This window comes from Elaeis guineensis, chromosome 15 (genome assembly GCF_000442705.2).
Source record: "Elaeis guineensis isolate ETL-2024a chromosome 15, EG11, whole genome shotgun sequence".
Classification (NCBI taxonomy): domain Eukaryota; kingdom Viridiplantae; phylum Streptophyta; class Magnoliopsida; order Arecales; family Arecaceae; genus Elaeis; species Elaeis guineensis.
In genome coordinates this window covers 73,326,682-73,348,617 of record NC_026007.2, presented here as the reverse complement: position 1 = coordinate 73,348,617, position 21,936 = coordinate 73,326,682, and the positions used below count along the sequence as shown (strand labels likewise).

Genomic DNA, 21,936 nt, shown 5'->3' with positions numbered 1-21,936 from the left:
TAGCTAATAAAAACATCCCACATGGCATGGCCGTTGGCATCAGACCAAATAGTAATAAAGAAGTTGGAGCGATCTTAATTAGTAATGATGCGGGGCAGGTGCTTAGTGCAATAAGAATTCTATATTTAGCCATCACCATCATTAAACGTATAGTTGTTTTCATGAAGCATGAGTGAAAAATAAATTTGGCATGGCTTTGGCATCTATGACGCTATAAGAATATGTTATTTATATTTGACAATAAGATTTTTGTGCATCTAAATGAGCTGAGAAGTGTTAGCAAATTGGCCAAGCATGTTGTTAAATGTTTGTCACCAGAACTTCATGCTGGCTTATGAGAAATTATGGGTTAGGACTATTCTATCTTGAGTCATCTAATAAAAAGTTGCCGCATCATCAGAAAAAAAAAAAAAAAAAAAAAGAACATTTTTTATTCTAACCAGCAAAAAATGTTAGCTAGTGGTTAAAGTCAACTTTTTTTCATTCAGAGTTTTCAATGAAGCTTGGATGGTAATAATAAATGATGTGATAATTTTTTATTGGATAGTCCAAAATAGATATGGTAGCATGGTTCTAATCAATAACTTCTCCTGGCTTGTGTCCAAATCATGACCTGGACTCCAATTAGGTCAGGTTTAGGCAACACACAATTACATCAAATACAACCAAACTTAGATGAAACCTAAAAAAATCTGCATACTATGAAGTTTTCAGAATTGAATCTTCATGCTAGAAATTACTAAATCTTCTCTCTTGACCTTTTGCCATGTTTTAGGATGTTTTGACCAACAAGATCACTTGGATCTCGCGACATCATATATTAAAATGCTTCAAGACAGGATTGAAAAATTGAAGCAAAGGAGGGAACTGCAAACAAGCGTTGAGGGAATTAGCAACGATATCAGCAGGGAGATGACAATAGGCATTAGGCTGCCTGTGATTGAAGTAAGACATCAAGATTCGAACCTGGAGGTTGTTTTGATAACTGGGCTTACAAGAGTTTCATGTTCCATGAGGTGATCAGCATCCTTGAGGAAGAAGGCGCTGAAGTTGTCAGTGCCAGCTTCTCTGCTGTCGGTGACAAGATCTTTCACATAATTCACTCCAAGGTAATCACAAGTTGCATTCCTTCTCCTTATTTGTCACTTTAATGGAAACCTTTGCAGACCTATGAAGATTTAAAAAGACAGAAAAGAAAAGAACCCTCCACATGATAGCAATTTGCAAATGTGTCTCATGGATGGCATGCACTGCACAAATCTTAAGGCAGCCGTATGCCTGGATTGAAAAGATCTACGTGCCTTAGGATTCGTGCAATAATACTTGCATTCCATGGCAACACCAAGAGAAGCTTAACCCTAAATGTCAGCATGTTTTGAATTGATCATCTTGTATTGTCAGCCCACCAATTCCTTCAGGAGCTAATGATCATCAGGAAGCAAACTTAAAAGAGTCCTGCTGAGTTAACTTGGTTTCTAGTAACCATGCCTGCATGACTTGAATCTAACAAACCTTAGAAATATGCCCATGGGCTTTAAATCCGAATTTAAACAAAAAAAAAAAAAAAAAGAGAAAAGAGTGAAAAAAACAGAGATACGAGGGCAGAAGAACAAAAATATCCAAGGGATAGTTGTAATTTTCTTTTATGGTTTAAACCAAACAATGCATGATGAGTACAACTAATGAAGTTATTCTTGGTTTGTGCAGGCAGTTAGCTCTAGAATCGGCATGGAGGCTTCAAGGGTATCTGAGAGACTGAAGGAGTTGGTTCACTGAGCAATTTTAGATCCTCAGGAAGCTGCAACCCTAGAAACCAGATCGAAAAGCAAATTCGATAGAAGGAAGAAACATGTCGAACAGAGTTATGAGTTATAATTGCCCTTGAAGCATGATTCTGATGGCGAAATGAGAAAAGCTTGTTGGCAACTGTACTCAATGACATAGAATATAGAGAGTAATACCTACTCTATGTTCTGTGTTATTGAACATAGAACATAGAGAAGGTATTGAATATAGAACATAGAGAAGGTATTACTCTCTTGTATTGGTTGTTTCGGCTTCAATGGTGCTCAACTTCTCTTTTTGCTCTTTAGAACATTGATACACTAGGAGGTTGTACCTTGCTCTGAGAAGGCAATGTGTATTAAGAAACTTTCCAAGATATCCCTGGCAGCCCTGTGCTCGAGATATAATGCCAACTTTGAAGCTCTTTAACTATGGATATGGCATGATTGATAAATTGTTAAAGCATCTGCTTCAATTGGACATGGAGGATGATCATGTGGAAGAGTACGCATTAACTCAGGCATATAACATTATGTATGTCCATGAAACTTATATTGGAGAACAATAGCATACACTCACATGGGTGCAAGTAACAAGCTTCTCCATGTTGACGTTTTTATCTACATGTGCCTGCAGATTAAGCACATCTATACATTAGTCATGCCACACTAGTTTGGATAAGGGATAGAGGATATCCGTAATCTTAATCATTTCCACCAGGGCTGTTAGGTTCTTCTCTTACTTGGTTAACATAAACTTCTCACTTTAAGGCCCATGCCTAACAACTTTGTTTTATTATTACCATTTCCCTCCAACTCTGGTTTACATGCAAATCACCATAATATGTTTGATGGGAGTCATACATTTTTGGGTTATCCATCTGCATGAAGACAACTGCATTGCTTCACAGTGTTTATCTATGATGGGTCTTGTGGGTATTTATCTAAACACTTTCAGGATGTATTACTGGTTTGGATTGTGGGTAGCTTTTGTCTGTTTTATTAGTAACTGCCTCTTATACTGGGTTGCCATTTGTCCCATTCCTTTGAGAAGAAGGTCTGTAAATTTGTTTCATATAATGTAAGAAGCCTTTGGGCCATCTTCTACCAAATAATAATAATAATAATAACTTTGCTTTATTAAGAAACATACTATTCCTGCCATATATAATTGTGAACACTAGGAACATAATGCGTGGATGGGTCAACCTGATTTACACTTTGACCTATATTAGTTCAACTCCATCCAAGATTTCCCATGTTGGACCAGGAGGCATCTAATTACATAGGGTCAGGTCAAGTCGAACCATTTATCTTCCATGATAGATTAGGTCCACTTTGATTGATATATTGCTTGGATTTGGATCCAGGAGGCTAGTCAATTGGTTGAGATTGAGCTATAGCCCGCTTTGCGTGGGATAACAAAAGTAATCATCTTTTTTTTTTATTACAAATTGTTGGTGCAAAAATCCACCTGCGTCGAAGAAGCTAGAGTCGAGGGAGTCGCGGTCGCCGTCGGGATCTGCAAAAGAAGTCTAAACCGGAGGTGGGGTTGCTCCGGCAAGACCCTCCAACGCTCAAGTCAGTTTTCTGCCTCAACAAGAATGGAGTGCTCGAACGAAAATTTTAGCAGAGTTTCTAGATAAAAATGAGAGCTTAGAGAATAACGTATCTGGGGTCCCCTTTTATAGGCGGAGGGAGCAACAGGCTGATAGCGATGTTTGTAACCGTCCGGCAGTGGGCTGCCTACGGTCAGGAGGAGTTTGTTGTGAAGAGTAGTGGAGTGGAATCGTGGCTATCATCGGGACATGTCACGTGGAGTCTGTCGCAGGGAGTGGAGCGGCATCCGTTGTCGCGACTTGCCAGTGGATGGAGGAATCACGTGGTATCCATCGCAGGAAGTAGAGCAGGATCGTGGCCATTACTGCGGTCTGCCAGGGAGTGATGGAGCCACGCGAAATTCGTCGCAGGAAGTGGAGCAGAGTCGTGGCCGTTGCTGTGGCCTGCTAGAGGGTCCAGGCCTGTCGGCCGGAGTTCGGCTGGAGTGTCTGATGGAGAGGGGTGGCTAGTTGCCCGTCTGAGAGGAGCTCGGAGTCCGGCTCTCGTGGGAGTTCGGACGAAGTCTTCCTTCAGTTGAAGTCGGGGACGAGGTCCGGCTCCCACAGGAGTCCGGACGGAGTCTTCCCGCAGCTGGAGTCGGAGACGAGATCTGGCTCCCGTAGGAGCCCGGGCGAAGTCCACCTGCAATCAAAGTCAGGGGCGAAGTCCGGCTCCCTTAGGAGTCCGGACGAAGTTTACCAGCAGTCGGGGTCGAGGACGGAGCCTGGCTCCCGTAGGAGTCCGGGCGAAGTCCGCCTACCGCCGGAGTCGGGAACGAGGTCCGGCTCCCGTAGGAGTCCGGGCGGAGTCTTCCCGCAGTTAGAGTTGGAGACGAGATCTGGCTCCCGTAGGAGCCCGGGCGAAGTCCACCTGCAATCAAAGTCAGGGGCGAAGTCCGGCTCCCTTAGGAGTCCGGACGAAGTTTACCAGCAGTCGGGGTCGAGGACGGAGTCCGGCTCCCGTAGGAGTCCGGGCGAAGCCTTCCAGCAGTCGAGATCGGGGACGAAGTCCGGACGGAGTCTTCCTTCGGCCGGAGTCGGAGACGAGATCCGGCTCCCGTAGGAGTTCGGGCTGAGTCTTCCTGCAATTGGAGTTGTGGGTGGAGTCTGGCTCCCGTAGGAGTCTGGACGAAGTTTACCTGTAAGTGAAGTCGTGGGCGGAGCCCGACTCCCGTAGGAGTCCGGGTGAAGTCCACCTGCAATCAAAGTCAGGGGCGAAGTCCGGCTCCCTTAGGAGTCCGGACGAAGTTTACCAGCAGTCGGGGTCGAGGACGGAGCCCGGCTCCCATAGGAGTCCGGGCGAAGTCCACCTGCAGCCGGAGTCGGGAACGAGGTTCGGCTCCCGTAGGAGTCCGGGCGGAGTCTTCCCGCAGCTGAAGTTGGAGACGAGATCTGGCTCCCATAGGAGCCCGGGCGAAGTCCACCTGCAATCAAAGTCAGGGGCGAAGTCCGGCTCCCTTAGGAGTCCGGACGAAGTTTACCAGCAGTCGGAGTCGAGGACGGAGCCCGGCTCCCATAGGAGTCCGGGCGAAGTCCGCCTGCAGCCGGAGTCGGGAACGAGGTCCGGCTCCCGTAGGAGTCCGAGCGGAGTCTTCTCGCAGCTGGAGTTGGAGACGAGATCTGGCTCCCGTAGGAGCCCGGGCGAAGTCCACCTGCAATCAAAGTCAGGGGCGAAGTCCGGCTCCCTTAGGAGTCCGGACGAAGTTTACCAGCAGTCGGGGTCGAGGACGGAGTCCGGCTCCCGTAGGAGTCCGGGCGAAGCCTTCCAGCAGTCGAGGTCAGGGACGAGGCCCGGCTCCCGTAGGAGTCCGGATAAAATCTGGTAGTTGTAGGAATCTACCGTTGGAGAAGTTCAGCCGTTGACGAAGTCCGGGGTAGCTCGGATTGGAGTTGAACCTGGCTGGAAGAAGTCTGGAAGGGATTCGGAGAACAGCTGATAGTCGTAGAAGGTCGGCTGGCGGCGGAGCTCAGTGAGCACTTGGGGCAGCTTAATAGATGACTGGGGGAACTCATGTTGAAGGAGCTCGGGTGGTGCAGTGGGAGTTCGTCCGTCGGGAGAATTCAGTCAGCACTGTGGAAATCCGGCTGTTGGAGAAGTCCGAAGAGATACCATCTGCAGTCGAAAGTCGGAGGAGTCCTGGGAGGGTCAATCCTGTCAAGAACTTCGGCTGAGGATATTTTATACCCAACACAAATTATTGTTAACAGATAAAATAAAATCATGAATAAAAAATCCTTAGCTTTTAAGATGCTATTGTTGCTGAAATTAATCTGGAACACTATTAAACATGTAAACTCATTTTTTTATATGATTCAGAAGGAAGTTAGACAGTTGTTATGTGAAGAGTCTTAGGTTGCCATAAGTGGCTAATAGGGGTCTTCACAATATGGTTCAAACCATTAAATCAAACTAGATCAAATCATAATATACTTTGAAAACTAAAATAATTTGGTTTATAATTTTTATATAAAATAATTAAACAATCTAGTCCGGTGTTGCAAAAATATTAGATCAGATCAAACCGTAAACCATAATATGAGAAAGAAAATAAAATTTTTTTAGAGAATAAAAATATTGCATCATATTGTATTTATAGATTTATGATTATACAAGAGTATCTTAATAATTTTAATTTTTATTTGGTTAAAATATTTTTTAATTTTTATTTTTAATTTTTGTATTATAATATATCAAATCATTAATTAAATCAGATCAAACTGTAATTCATCAGCTTGATTTAATATGTTTTGAGAGACAAAATAATTTGATTTAATTTATAAAATTGATAAATCATAATTTACTGATTTACTTTAAAGATATTCTTAAATCAGATCACACCTGACTGTGTACCACCCTAATGGCTAGAGCATCCCTCATGCAGACATCCGGCTGGACATATCACCCTATTAACTCCAGGAATTGATGACATACATGGTGTGCATTGGATGAGATCCACACCCTTCCATCTTTTATCCGTCATTTGATTACAGTTGTCAATTGTGGCAATCTAAATCACATTTGTTAATTTGCAACCAAGACGCTAATTTCATCCTTGGTGGTTTCTAAAACATTAAGATTTGCAGCCTCATACAGAAATTTTAAGCCATTAATGATTACAGTAATGACAAATATCATTTGCAAAAAAAAAAAAAAAAAAAAAAATCAAGGAAAACATAGAATCTGTACCCTGGCTGGGCCAGCGACATCCGGAGATCATCTCTCATATTACCTCATGGACGAAAAAGCCCCTGTTCGTGTTTTCGGACCTTCTAAAGCCGAAGGGCGTTTCCGTCATTTTGTACATCCGTTTCAATTGGAGAGAGAAATCGACCGTTGATACCCTAACGTTCCAATTTTCGCAAACCTTAAACGCTTTCCTTCTTGCTCTCCTTCCATGCCGTTAGAGTGGATCAACTCTCTCTCTCTCTCTCTCGTCGCCTCGCGCATCCAGTCCTTTCTCCTCTCTTCCTGCGATCTTTATCGAAGCAAGAAATTCTAAGTCGAAGGCTCCATGGTTTCCTATTCGATCTTCTCCAGTGTTTCTCCCTTCTTTTGAGGATAATTTTTTTGCTGTAACTTCTTCTTAATCAAGGTTTCATGGCTTTTCTGGTGGGTACTTGAGTTCGGTTTTTGATCTCTCGATCAAGAACTCAAGACATTAGGTAGCTTCAGGTCCGTAAATCGAGAACAGGGGAAATCGGCTTGCGTTCAGGTAAATATGTAGATGGATCTTCTTTGTTCTTGGTATTTGTTTATCGTTTCAGATCGTATCTATCCAAGAATCAGAGTCATTTTTCATTAGAACAGTCCATTCGACGAGTTTTTCTGAACTCTCTTTCTTGTGGGATTTCCAAACTTTTTTACGGGGATGGTACTTGGACACCCCATCGGTATGTCATCTTGATTTGGTTAATAGCAACCATCACCTTTCTGACAAAAATTCAATATGGTATTCTGGATTTTAATCTACTTCATATTATGATATAATCATTCTCAGATGGATAGTTCTTTGGTGGACTTTCTTGATTGTTCTTCTCCAAGTCTATTGTTTTTCTTCTCCTTCGCACAATTACGGTTTGCGAATGAGTTCCTTTGCTTTGCTGGCAAATCTTTTTGATATGCTAATCTTTTGCTTGATATTATTGTATCAACTGCAATTTTATTAATTTGCATCCCAACGCTGGAAATGAGAGGATTTTCTTGCATTCTGATGCCTGTTTGATTCTTTTCATCTTCTCCAAGTGCGCGATGGCGACGCTGGCACCAGGGATTCTATTGAAGCTCCTTGATGCCATGAACACCGGAAATGTCGCCAAACCAACCAGTGAGCATCGAAATGCTCTCTTGCAGGTGACCGACATCGTCCCGGCGGACCTCGATGAGAAGGATCTCTGGCCAAGGCACGGATTCTACATCAAAGTATCAGATTCCTCCCACTCGATCTATGTCAGCCTGCCATTCGATCAAGATGACCTTGTGCTCAGCAACAAGCTGCAGCTTGGCCAGTTCATCTACGCCATCAGGTTAGAGCCTGGATCACCAGTTCCAGTCATCATGGGGGTGAAGCCACTCCCCGGAAGACACCCTTTGGTGGGCACACCACAACCCATCATCCCATTCAAAGGGAACCACCACCGAAGAGGCTCATGGGGGCCGGACCAGAACCGGACCGACGGTGTTCCCTCACCGAAGGTCATCAAGCCGATCGCACTGGTATTCGATGAGAAAACCCCGATTAAGAATCGAGCACGAAGTATTCAAGCTTCGCCGCTGGTTAGTTGGAGAGTGGGGAAGAAAGGAAGCTCAGGGATGACCCCAAGATCGTCGGTAAGTGGAGCACTTTTGTCCAAGATGGCGGACTCAAACGAAACAAACTCAGCTTCACTAAGGAAAAGCTGCGCCATCTCCAAGTCCTCGAGGAGCACGAAGACCCTGTGCGAGCGCGATCCTAAAATCCCAAAGAGTCCCTTCCCCACTGTAGGTACTTGAACCAGAGCCAGTTACTAAAATTTTGTGGGTTATCGTTTGACTACATGACTAGTTCTCTTTGTGTCTCTTTTATAGGAGAAGAATGTAACAACTTTCACTACTAGATTGAGAAGCGCTGCTAGAGCTGAAGATTTCTCTTCAGCATCTGATGAGCAAGAAGAAGACAATTCAGTGACATCTAACCAGTTATACTCCCATTATGGAAGTAGTGCCACTTCCAAGCAAAGCTCGGGAAATCGCATGTCATTGCCTGGAAAGCTCAGCATACTAGGAAAGGTGAAGTGCTTGACCTCCTATGACACTTAATTGAAGGTATTTTATATGTTCTAGATCATGAAAAAGGTTGTACGCATTTTGAATCTTTCAGGAGGCGATTCAGCATAAAGAAGCGGCTCAGAAGGTAGCTCTTCAAGCGCTGCGAGATGCTTCTGCCACAGAAACTATAGTTCGGATCATCAAGTAAGTAAATGAAGACTACTTTGAGACCGAAGTTTATACTGTGCACTCTTTCCTTTGAGAGGGGCACAGGTTTCAGAAATTTTTTTGGGCTACTTGCAGGATGTTCTCAGACTTGAGCACTGCTGCGAGACCAGAAGCTCCAGCTGCTTGCTTCGATCAGTTCCTAAGTTTTCATCAAGAGTTTGTGCAGGCAATGAGTGACTTGGAGACAATTCAAGCAGCTACTTCAATTAGCGCCACAACTGAGGAGCCGACAGAAGGGAAACCAAGCGAGAAGGATGAGCAATCCGTCCTGCAAGAGAGAATACATAGTTCGATCAACAAACATGGGCAGGCAAATATGAAATCCAAGAGAAGAGCAGCTGTTTCCAGTTCAGTTTCATTTGGCCCTGAAAAAAGTGAATTAAAAGCAAGCCTTGGTGAGCATCGGAGATCGAGTGCGAACCAAAAGACTTCTTCAGATAGGAAAGGAGTGGATGACATTGATAATGATGAGAACAAAGCACCATCTTCTAGCTTGGGTAGCTCGATAAAGTTGGCGAAGAAGATACGAAATGAAGCTGCGCTTTGGTTTATGGAATTCTTGGAAGCGGCATTGGAATCAGGCTTGAAGAAAACAAAAGGTTCTATGGGTGTTGATGGACGGAAGTCAGGATGCTGCCGGCAGTCATTGATACTGAGGGTAATCAACTGGGTAGAGGTGGAGCAGAGTGATAGCAGCAAGAGACCAGTCCATCCTAGAGTAGCACAGATAGCAAGAAAACTAAGGATAAAAGCAAAGAATCCCTAATTCAAAAGTAATTGTTATACAAGGTGGAATAAGTGTCATAGATTTAGATTTTTTTTTTCCTTCCACTATAGATTTATGTAATGATTTGAGCCCATATATGTGCATTTCATTCACGTTTAGAAGGAATATGTACAATTCTTTTTACGATTGGTGTTGTAAAAGCTGTTTTGCTTAGACTTGGACTTCGAAAAGAAAATGGGCATGGTAATGCATAAAAAGAGGATATATGAGTTCAGGATGGATCTTTTGTTCAATATTATTGGTACAGGGCTTGTTTGTTATCATTGTTGTTTTTGTGTCTCTGTTTCTATGCAACTTGGTGAAATATCATATGGACATAATATTTATACAGAACTTCTACCATTCCTTGCTTTCATTTTTACTTTTTAAAACAACAAATCTTTATTACAGAAAGCTCTCAATTTTATGAAGGATTCTGAGAAAAACAAGAAAGTTTTATAATACTTTTTTTTTTTGACTCCAGTTCACTCTTCTTGTATTTTTGAAAACAAAAATGAAAAAGAAAGGCAATGCCAAGCAGGCCCATACTTTTTACCCCGTTGGAGTTTTGAGTAGATGGCTACATAATACTGAAATCACCAAAATCTCCATGCTGATTTTAGCGACAGATTTTTTTTTTGGTTTTGAAGGTTGTGATATTTGTGGTGGAATTTTGAACCCCCCCCCCCCCCCCCCCCCAAAAAAAAAAACCTGAAAATCTCTTGGATGTGCTCTCATATCTTTTCTTCTTTTTCTTCATTATCATCAACCACTTCTTCTTGATCACAATTCCGTTAGACTCTATAGAAGAATTGAGCAAAATTTAGCAATCAAATGTGAACTTGACATCAACCATCTATGGATTGGACAGACTATAAGGAAAGAAGGTTTAAATAAGGTTACCGGCCAATGACCATCATAATTCTTTTTGGCTTGTGTTTAGACCTAAATCACCTATATATTGGGAGGATTTACTCTTGGATATCTATAAAGAACTAAGGATCTTAAATAATAACTTTTTAGATAATTTTTTGGATGAAGTCCTACACCATCACAATAACAAAGTCAACTAGAGTTAGAACGTCACAAAGTTATCAAGACTATGATAAAAGCGTTATCTAATTTGAGAAGTTTGTCGGTCTACATGAAAAAAGGTAAAAAAATATATGATATTGAACCTGGGATACATAGAAAACTCCCCTTATTTTTATCTCCTTGGCTATATGCCTATATTACAAATTTTATAACTAAAGCTACTTGAGGCAATAAATTATGGAAAATCTATCCAAATATCTTAATATTTACATTGAATTTTGGAACCTATTTTAATATTATACTAAACGCAAAGCTTGCTACCATTTGCAAATAATTAAAATAATATTAAAAATAAAATAATTTGAAATTTAAAAATGAAAGAAAATTAAGAAGGCATGCTTGGAACGAAGCATGTAGGAATGTTATCATAAGAATGATCCACCTACTCATACATGTATGGTGAGACTCTCTACGAAATAATGAACCCAGCTTAGCTCAAAATCTTCTATAAGGAGCATAGTCAAAATCTAACTCAATACATGTGTAAAGCTCTCGAATGTCTATATTAGCTCAATTCAAACTTCAAATTCAAAATTTATGAATTATAATAGTGGATGAAATCTTTTGAAATCCGTAATGTTTACATCGCAGATTCGAGAAATAAATATGGCTGCGCATATGGCCAAAGAGCATACATATTCGTACATAGCATGACTCAACCAACCTGAGTGGAGCTAGTGTGCATACGGACAACCGAAAACATACAAGATCTAACGAGACCTGGAACTTATAGAAATACAAATCTAGTTATATTTAAATACCTAATATGTAATTATTAAGTAGGAGAGTTAAAATTTAAAATATTTCACAAAAAAAAAAAAAAAAAAAATCCCTGATGACAGGTCTAAATTTCTGAAGCTGTTAAAATTGTTAGAACAAAAAAACTGAGGATATGTCGGGAACAATCACCACCAATTTGCTCCACTCATAGATCCAAACGAATATTCTTAGGTGATGATCATAGTGGTAGGGATGATGGTGAGGTGGTAGTGGTGAATGGTGATGGTGATTGTGTGGTACTCCCATGGTGATGGTGGTTGTTATTTTGTGATGCTGCTAATGTGGCTATGATAATGGTGGCGGTCCAAACACCAACACCTCCCGTGTTTCTCAACGTATTATAATGGATTTTTTTTCTTTTTTTTTGGGGGGGGGGGGGGGGGCAAAAGTGGTGTCTAATAACGGACATTATTTTTTATTTTATTTTTAGTAGCTAACTTTCAAGATAATTTTTTCCCTCCATAATATTCTATGACCATCCAACATCTCGTATCATTGAATACTAAAATAATATCTTCTTGAAAGTAATGGCCTGGTGCATCAGCTGAATACTTAGAGAAATCTTCGTTCTCTAGAATCTTTTTTTCCTATAAAGTACCCGGGCAGGGTCTAAACCTTGTCTTTTTGGCTATGCTGCACATCGATCTTTGCATCTCCAATCGTTACCTGAACCTTGCACAAGAATTTTAGTGAAAAAGGAAAAAGTGCAACCATGCAACGAAATTCTATTGCTCTGATCTTCCCTCTAAATAGTAGCAATAAGCTGAACAACCATGGTTGTAGGTCACGATGATTTTTGAGTAAGAAACATGTGGAACAACTCCAATACCAAAAAAGCAAGGTAACAAAATGTATACACCTGAAGAATTTTAACTTGTAATCAATGACAGTGATTCTTCCTCAAATGCACTCTGGAATAGATCTATTGCTAACTACTAACCATCCAAAAGAAGTGTTATTCAGCTCGCTTTCAAGCATGGTTAGCTCAGAGGATATATTATCACATTCCCATCTAAACATTGACAAGAAATGAGACATGGAACAGATTCATGTGCGGATAATTATTGCTCCAGAAGTCGATCACTGGAGGAGATTGAGGCGTTCCATTAGGGCATCTGTGTGCTCAGGTTTCCCGACAGAAACACGAACATAGCCCTTTAATTCCTTGTTATTGTAGTGGCGAATCATCACGCCCATCTGGGCGAGGTCTTCCTGAAATAACTTCAAGAAATAGTAAAGGCATGGACAGCAAAAAGGAAAACAAGGAACATAAAAATGACGATCTTTCCCTTTCATGCTTTAACATGTGAAGATTTTTGGGGATGCTATTTCCAACATCTACCAACATTCCAGATAAAATGGATTTGTCAAATTTATCATTGCAATAAACCATATATTGAAGTATGCTTGATGCCAAACTGAAACATCTGGTAGGCTATCTACATGACTACACGTACAAACATTAAAAAATCTCCACATCATCCAGTAAAGAAGGAAGAAGATATCTCATTTTGAAACAAAAGGATTGTGCCAGAAAGCAGATTACAAGAGTTCTCTAAGATGTCATTCTAAAAATCACTAAAATCATGTTTCCATAATTCTACACCCACCTACTTCTAGTCCCGCCAACAATATATATATATATATTAAAATAATATTTCATGACAAGTCAAAAGGAAGCTAGATCATATAGAAGACATGCATACTTCAAAAAAGCTAGGATCACCGTGTCCAATGAAGCAGAAACAGAAAAGTTCACACATTAACCTTTAATATGATTGCCCCATTGTTATGGGCTGAGGGCTTTTGCCAATAAAGATATTTAACACTTCTTATACATGATATAGAAGATTCAAAATTATACATGGTCTGAGTTTTCTATGAACCTAAATGCTAAACTGGTAAATGGTGAAAAAGTTATAATCATGAGTTCTGAGTTCCCTACGAACTTAAATGCTAAACTGGTAAATGGTGAAAAAGTTATCATCATGAGTTCACTCTACCGTCCCATCTTCTACTTCACTAATCCTTTTTCAGTTATACATGACCACCGTGCCTGCTAGGAAAAATATCTTCTCATGGCTGACATATCTCAAGTCCCTTCTCACTTCTCACACCCTCCACAAAATATAATTCTTACAGTTCTATAAAATAATATTCAAGTACTTTTGCCTGTGTAGGTCTTGACAGTCTGTGAATAGTGATGTGTCTCATCAGCAGCTAAAAATGTGCCAAGCTCATCAAACGAAAGAAATATGTGCCCTGTTCTTTAGAGGTTATGCTCTGTTTGCAGAATCCACAAAGTATCTAACCGAGATTTGTGGTAAAGCTGTTTCTTCTGTTTTGCAGAAAGTGCACAAAATCTAGCCCATATTCATGCCGTAAGGACCAACCGTTCAAGGTATTTTTGTTTGTTGACTCTAACAACATTTTCACATCCTCCCAGTTTCCATGTGAAGTTGCATTTCTTTTTCTGTCTATCTAATTTTGTGATTTTTTTTCATCAAAAAAGTCCTCCATAACCCCAGTTTAATGCTCAAATCTTTATGTAGTCTTATGATTGTACTCTGAACAAAATATATCTGATCCAATTCCATCTATAGATAATCAGATATTTGATATAAATTATATACAAAACCGAATGTAGATTATATATCCAATATCTAGAGTTTTACCCATGCAAGATAAAGCAAAATAAAAGCCAAACAGATATACAAATATTTCTTTAACCCATTCTGATTACAATAACCGACAGCTCTACTTTATATTTTACTTCCTCCAAGTTCTATTGATTTGGATATTGGTGAAAACATCAACCAAAGTTCTTCTCGTTTAGCCTCTCTCTTTGTGATGCCTATATTTACATTCTCAACAGACGTGAATATTTCTAACATCCAATGCACAAATGCATATTTTTAATATCCACCAACATCCATCTTGTATATGTATCAATCAAATGAAGAGCAGATACAGATATAATTATCCACATAATCTGAACCGATACACCCACTACATGAAAGTTAAAGGCCTCCTCTCATGGTAAAGACTCAATCACCAGGAATCCCACAATGTATCATAATGTAAGTTGTACGCTTGTTATACACTCCTAATGCATGCCTTGAAAATTGTCCTAAGTCCCATTCTACATTCCCTATTGCTTTTCCTCCCTCATATACCCATTCTACATGCCTTTCTCATCATCCACCATATAGATTTCAGTACTTTATCATTAGCTTTTTACAAATTGCCTAAACCATGTTGAGCTCTTTTCTTTTTCCTATAATTACCTGAGCACCTTATAGAACCTGGTCATCTGAAGAAGCTCTTATTGTCATGTGCAAAGTGACAAGATCCATGGAATACCTAAATGGCCATCTTAAGTAGCATATGCAAGGCATGAATTAACCAACCAAAATAATGAAAACAATTTAGGCCCAAAAATCCAATACCACACAGAGATAAAAAAGAAAGATTTAACTCAAGTAGCAACGGAAATGAACGTGAAACATTTTCTCATAAAATTAGCGATCGATAATTGCTAGTGCACAACTATTTGGCAATTGATATCTATTTGCATGCCAGACAGAAATGAAGTATCAAGCACTATTAAGGCAAATATCATCCAGATAGCTGACACATCACCCCCCCCCCCAACAAAACCAAAATCACACACACACACACACACACACACATGCATATGCATATGTATATGTTTGTACATGTATAAACATTGAAGACATGCATCATATTATCATTTAGTTGGATAAGATGTCTCTAAGAAATTTATGATAATTTGAGCAGTAGAAGTTCATGTATGCTGTATGTTATAGTTACAATCTAAAAGGGAAAAATGGCTGCTAAGATTGTCCATTTCAAATTAAAATGGCATCTATCCCATCAAATTGGCAGTGTCTCTAATGAGACCATTTTTCCATGTCATCGACTCAGTGTCTTTGGAAAACAGAACTGTGAAAAACAGAGAACTGACTAACATAAGTACATAACAATCAGAAAAGTTGTTGCTATGTGCCAACTGAACAACTTTTAAACATTTCAGATCAACTTCTAAATAGATAGGGAAAAACAACAATTAGCTAGCAACTATTATTGTAAATCTTGTTTCGAAGATAAATTACCTTCAGTTTCTTAGCATCCTTTCCAGATGTAACCTCACAAAGAATGAAATTCGAATAACTTGGATATGGCTTCAGGAAGGTACTCCTTCCAGAAGATTATATAACCTTTGCCTTTCTTGCACAAGAGAATTTTTCACTCTCTGGGGAAAAAGATTGAGATGGAATATTGATAGCACAGAGGATTAGGCAATATTCTCACTTTCAGGATAGGATCAAATAAGAAAGTAAAACACATATTTCATAGGACAAAGTTACCTCCAAGTAACCAGGGTTCTGCAGAGCCGCACATGCAGCAACTTCTGCTGCCACGGACACATTATATGGCTGCTTTGCCCGCCACAGATATTCAATAATGCTAAGAGGAAATGCTCCATATCCAACACGAAGTCCAGCTAAGCCTGTTGCAGTTTCAAGCACAAATTACATCTTTTCACAGTTTTGGCTAATGAAAAAAAAAATAGATAACGAGAACTATCGCCGTTGAGGTCTTAATCAGAGAAAGAATTTCATGTCCTCTGTAGCACAGACATCACTTTCGGCACAACCCCCCCCCCCCCCCCCGAAAAAAAAAGGAAGTTAGATCATGATAACCATCAAGGAAGTATTCATGCTGAATCATATGCATCTTTAATTTGATCATTCCATTAAGTACTACCTTCAGAAGGATATTAGGGAACGCATATGACCTTCTCTCCCCCTCCCCCTCCCCCACAACTGAAGCGGCAAAAGAACAAGCAAAAGCCTTTATAACCTTACAGCCATTTGCCCATAATCTGCACTACATGTATGAATCATCTAGTCATCCCCGCAGGTGCTCTTACTGAGACAAAAAAATTTCCAGCTTCTATCAAGAGCAATTGGTCCAAATAATATCAGTAAAATGAATTATTTAGGGGATCTAATATTTTCATTTTCCTACAAACTTCACTTCAATAAACAATTTAAAGACATGCTATTTTACCTCTGTAATTATTTTACCTTAGTCTCCACCTGCAATTATATTTCACACTATTTTACCTCTCTTGTGCTCTTATTCCATTCTTCTCTGTCAAATCCATAGTCCAGAAAACAGTTACATGCATGATCTCTTTTAATAGAATTCTGCCCCCTGATCACACACTCCAATACACTCTCATAGGACCATTGATATTCTTCATTCTCACGTATTTGTAGATATAAATTGTATACTGGACTCTTGAAATCTAAATACTTGAATCTCATATCATGTGGCCAAGTAACATTACAGCAAACATTCATACTTTCTTAACCACTTCACCACCTGCCTTGGTCTCCACCTGCAATTATATTTCACAATATTTTACCTCTCTTGTACTCTTATTCCATTCTTCTCGGTCAAATCCATAGTCCAAAAGATAGTTACAAGCACTCAATCTCATTAATTGGAATTCTCCCCCCAAAAGAACACACTCCAATACACATTCATAATCTCATCGATATTCCTCATTCTCATATATAAAGATCCTCCATCCTCCATATAATCTATGTGTTCACAATTTGTTTAAGAAGTCTCCGATTTCCTATGACAAATAAGAGTGCAAACAATAAGGTCTAAGATTGGAACTATACAATTTCAAATCCTTAGCTTAAAAAGTAATCAGAGGAATAATAAAAAGAAGAGTTAGTGAGATATTTTCTTCTTTTGCTATTTTATTATTATGAATGACAGCCTGATGATATCTTTCATGTCTCCGCATTCCATCAAAATTTCAGATGTATCAGCATCTCAGAATGGTGATCTAGCATGTCCTTTGCAATTCATTCAAAGATCACACTGTTGGCTAGGTCTCCACTTCAATGAACTAAATTGATAACATGAAACTCATCTCAAACAAAGCAGAAACACTTTTAAGCCATCCACTCCAAAGTCCAACGCTGTCTCTAATTGACTCTCCACACTCATCATGTACACCGATCCTCCATCCTACACCTCAACCATTTGTCATGCCAGAAAAATAGTTTGCATAGACCTAAAGATATACATAATTCAACTTCTGTTTGTCCGCAGTTGATTTGGATCTTTTGCAATGAAAGATCTAAAATAAGTTCCTGGTAGTACCAATCCCAACAAGATAATGAATTCCAAGTTGGTCAAGTGGTCAAGGCGTCAAGCCATTGTTTTTAACAGATTTTGCAACTTCATCAGCTTTCCACCTGTCCTAAATTTATTGTTTTCTACCTTAAAATATAGAACATCAATTAAACATAATGCAACAAGGAAAATTCATAGAAGATTACAGAAACTTGGACTGCATAAGAAACTACAGACTGAAGTATTCTAGAGTTAATGGAAGAAGAAATACAATTCAGATATGGAACAATTATGACTTTGGTATGAAGACACCATAAGAAACGAGCCCATCTAAAGTAATAAAAGAACATCGAAAAAAGTCCCATCAAATAAAACGAAAGTTCTAAACCACTGGTAACATTCAGAATTTTTTTACATATATACAATATACAATATGACCAGCATGCATGCATGTTTTCAACATGAATGCATGCTAAGATCAAGGACAATGATAAGCAACATACTATCTCCAATAGATAAAAATGTGCAAGAATTGGATATTGAAAAGTACACAAAGCATTTGAGGAAAATAGGTTAGAACAAGAGAGTGATGATGTCAAACATGTTGCATCCACACCACGGCATATCAAGCCCTAGATAGAAATAAGAAACAGAGAAACATTTGCATACCTGCTCGTTTGCTAAATGTTCGGAGAACAATCAAATTCTCATGCTTCTTTACCCAATCCATCCTCGATGTCATACCAGAGAATTCAATATATGCTTCATCCAGCACAACCAATATAGGCAAATTAAGAATCTCTAGGAGAGCTTCGTCATTGATTATACTGATACAGAAGACACATGATGGCAAGGAAATGACGTTAGATGTTCTGAAGAAAATGTTTATGCCTCAAGCATTTGCATTTCAGGAAAAAGGAAAGTTGCACATAAATTTCTAATAAATGAGACTGTATGCAATTTCAACCAAAAGTTCAAGATGAGTTTTTCACAGCTTTTCAGTAGATGTACTGGTTTCTTTCATCATTGATGACATCATGACAATATATTATGAATCAGGAAAGGGAATACACCTTCCATCTGGATTGTTTGGAGAAGTCAGGAAAACACACTTTGGCTTTTCTTGTTCCACCACTTCAATTATCCGAGAGATATCCAAAGAAAAATCTGACCGCCTTGGGACTGAAATGCAGGAATGGCAATGCACATCTCAGAAGATTTTAATAGTCAAAAGATGGAATTTTTAGAAGATCAAGTAACAGTAGTTTATCTTTTGTTTGAACACAGAATCATCCAGAAAAACTAGTGAACTATTAAGAACAAGAAGACTTGACTGGATAATAGACAATACTAGATAAATGCAGTGGAGCATCCAAGTTTTTTAATAAAAACAACAGTTAAATAAAAGAAGCCAGTGGCATACCTTTGATGACCAGGGCCCCATTCACTGCTGCATCAAACTCATACATGTAAATGTTGGAGGGCAGTCTACGATTTTGTCACCTGGATCAAGTACACATCTGTAGGAAAGTTATAGAATAAACAAAACATGAAATGTGCTGATATCTCTTAAGGGCAAAGGAAAAAAATCTCTATATTCATAAGATAAAAATAAAATAAGAAACTGGAGTTTCAAGTTCTAACCTCATGATTAAGTCAATGAGCTCATCTGCACCACACCCAGCAAGTATATAATCAGAATCTAGGCCTGAATCTTCAGCAAGAGCAGCACGTAAGCGCCGGCTCTCAGGGTCAGGGTATACATAAGGAAATTTTAAAGCTCCCAAAGCATCGAGTACCTATAAAATATCTGGAGTTTATAGTTAGAACTCTGTATTGTTAATCGCTCTGTCAGCAAAATATATGGTTCTAACAAATGGTAAGAACCTTTTCCCCCATTTTTGCACTGTTTACAATTCATTGGTGTACTAAAATAAAAGGTTGCAGTGCCAGTAACGAAGATCGTGTAAAATGCCATCACCTTGTAGACTGTTTATATGTTTTCAGTGAAAAAGAATTATAATCCTTATCATTAAAGAAAACAGATTTTTTTTTAAAAGAAAAAGAAGTTTTAGGTGTCAGGTCCAGCATCCCTCCACCCATGCAATTTGAATGTTTATGTCTTCACATTTCGCATAACAAATTATGATGCCACCATGTAACCTGAAATGAGCTCAAGTTAATTATTGGGAAGCAAACTGCACTTCCTGCTAAATGCAATTTTTTAAACTTCAGCATGGTAAACTTTCCACAGAAATTTGGGTCTGCAAATGGCGTCAAACCAGAATATAAGAATATATCTACTCTCCCCCTCTATTTGGTTGTGACAACAAACAAAGCTTAGCCTGCACACGTTCCATATATGCCATAAGGTGTAACCTAAGGTTGATAATGCACCTCATATGAACCTTTTAATGTGATAACCTTCATGTCATAGAGTCTCACCAATAAGCCTTAAGGCAATAGATAGTTTTGGAGAACATAGTCTCAGGGTTTGAAGGAAGATGAGGCAGCCCTCAAATAACAAAATAATTGCAGTGAGACTGGTGAATCCACTTATGGTAGCCTATTACATGGTACTCCATGAGTACTCAAGCAAAGGAGGGGGAAAAAGCCTGAACTTGCCTCTGGAGGTGGACCATATGGATTTTCATTCGCATCAAGCTTGATTATGTCCTCAGGTTTTCTTCCAAGGCGTGTAGATAATACCTGTAAATAAATGGAAATTTCATGCATGCTAGTCCCAAAAATACACTACTTGGAAAATAGAAACAATGCCATAAAATGATGAACTAGTGAGGATACAACATCATCATAACATTTTACATATCCCAAAAATTATGCACAAACACACACACACACAAATAGTTATAACACACATTATTTAACAGATTTAGCGCTTCCAAATCTACATTAAGTTCAGTCAAGATAATATTATATGACATGCAAAACATCAATAGCTACTCACAAACCATTGGCCAAATATAATACGAAGAAAGTGAATCCTGCAACGTCCAGATTAATGAAAGTATAGCCAATTAACCATCATCAATAAGACACTGTATCATCGACTCCATGAATTTCTTAATTGTTAAAAGTCAACGACAACATTTGCCAAAAGCTCCCTTCAGAACTGAAGGGTAGACCCAAAATTTCATCTTCTCCGCACCTTTAGCGCCAAAACTATAGTCCGAGCTCCCTGAAAAGGAAAATCTAACACACACTTCACACGTACCCAACAAAGTTCCCAACTTTCTTCACCAAATTACACTTGAAAGGATAAGAGACATCGTGGAATTTAAGATAATGATGTCAAATGGCAGGATTAGGGTGATAATCTAACAAACACTTCACGTGCACAAAAAAGATCCCCACTTCTTCAAAGAAGCGTCACTAGAAAGACGACGAGTTGCTTCAAAGACTTACCTCAAAAGGCAGGATTGGTTGGTAGGGAGATAGCTTCTTCAGGTGAAGACGGATGAAGGAATCGCCCGTCACCTGATTCCGGGTTCCGTCGACTTGCTCCGTTGGCAGAGCAGAAGCCATGAAACGCCCCGAGTTTCTTTTGGAAGACCGGAATCCGTGATGGATCGTGGTGATCGACGGAGAAGGGCTAGCGGCGATTCGAATCACATCCATCAACACCTACAATGGCGAACACCAAAGAACCGCATCCATCAAAAACGAAGGAAAAAAAAAAAGGCCGAAGAAAACGATTACTACTAGACATCTTGTTACACTTACCCTTCCTCTCTTCGGATGCCGCCCTAGAAGCGCGAGAGGAAATGGAAGGACGGAACAACAGAGGGGAAGGGAGAAGGGGCAGAGAATGGGAAGAAAAGGAAAAAACCCTAACGGTCAAGGAGGTCAAATTTTTCTATTTATTACGGTGAATGGCTGCTGCTCCCGTCACCTCTGGACCAGATTGCGGAGTATTTCTGCCGGCCCGTGGAGCTGGTGGGGCCACCCCATGCGTTTTTCCCAATTGGCTCAACTGGAAAGATTTTTTTCTTTAGGAAAAAAAAAAGAAGGTAATATTATTTTGATATCCTTCTGATTTGCAACTATTTATTTTTCAAAAAATTCCATCCGTACTGCAGTTATTTCAGGAATGGAAATCTGGGATAGTAGAACCATTCATAGAAAATATATTCATGCAAATCATAGAGAATGATTAGTTCGACTTCTATGATTAAGTTACTTTAATATTCTATAATATCACTATATAAGTAATATCATTTATATTAATTAATA

General features: G+C 39.4%; 2 protein-coding genes across 3 annotated transcripts; one reads left to right on the top strand and one right to left on the bottom strand.

The window, feature by feature from the left end:
• The first annotated feature begins 848 nt into the window (after nt 1–848).
• On the top strand, nt 849–9,968 carry LOC105058718 (uncharacterized). 2 transcript variants are annotated; one of them, XM_010941735.4, is made up of 6 exons: nt 849–1,109; nt 1,708–7,095; nt 7,626–8,360; nt 8,448–8,648; nt 8,740–8,831; nt 8,931–9,967. In XM_010941735.4, exons 3-6 carry the CDS (start codon nt 7,632–7,634, stop codon nt 9,619–9,621), a joined length of 1,713 nt encoding a protein of 570 aa, XP_010940037.1. In that variant the 5' UTR covers nt 849–1,109; nt 1,708–7,095; nt 7,626–7,631; the 3' UTR covers nt 9,622–9,967. The 2 variants fall into 2 exon arrangements, with proteins under 2 accessions (XP_010940037.1, XP_073105379.1); XM_073249278.1 differs by having other exon boundaries at nt 1,708–8,360; nt 8,931–9,968.
• A 2,354-nt stretch (nt 9,969–12,322) lies between these two features.
• LOC105058717 (histidinol-phosphate aminotransferase, chloroplastic) lies at nt 12,323–21,609 on the bottom strand. The gene is given in 13 exon segments (XM_073249235.1): nt 12,323–12,708; nt 15,633–15,709; nt 15,712–15,772; nt 15,888–16,030; nt 18,352–18,509; nt 18,756–18,864; nt 19,106–19,153; nt 19,156–19,202; nt 19,327–19,481; nt 20,308–20,391; nt 20,852–20,881; nt 21,109–21,327; nt 21,427–21,609. Coding segments are annotated over 12 exon segments (1,257 nt in total). The 5' UTR covers nt 21,322–21,327; nt 21,427–21,609; the 3' UTR covers nt 12,323–12,576.
• Nucleotides 21,610–21,936: the final 327 nt, after the last annotated feature.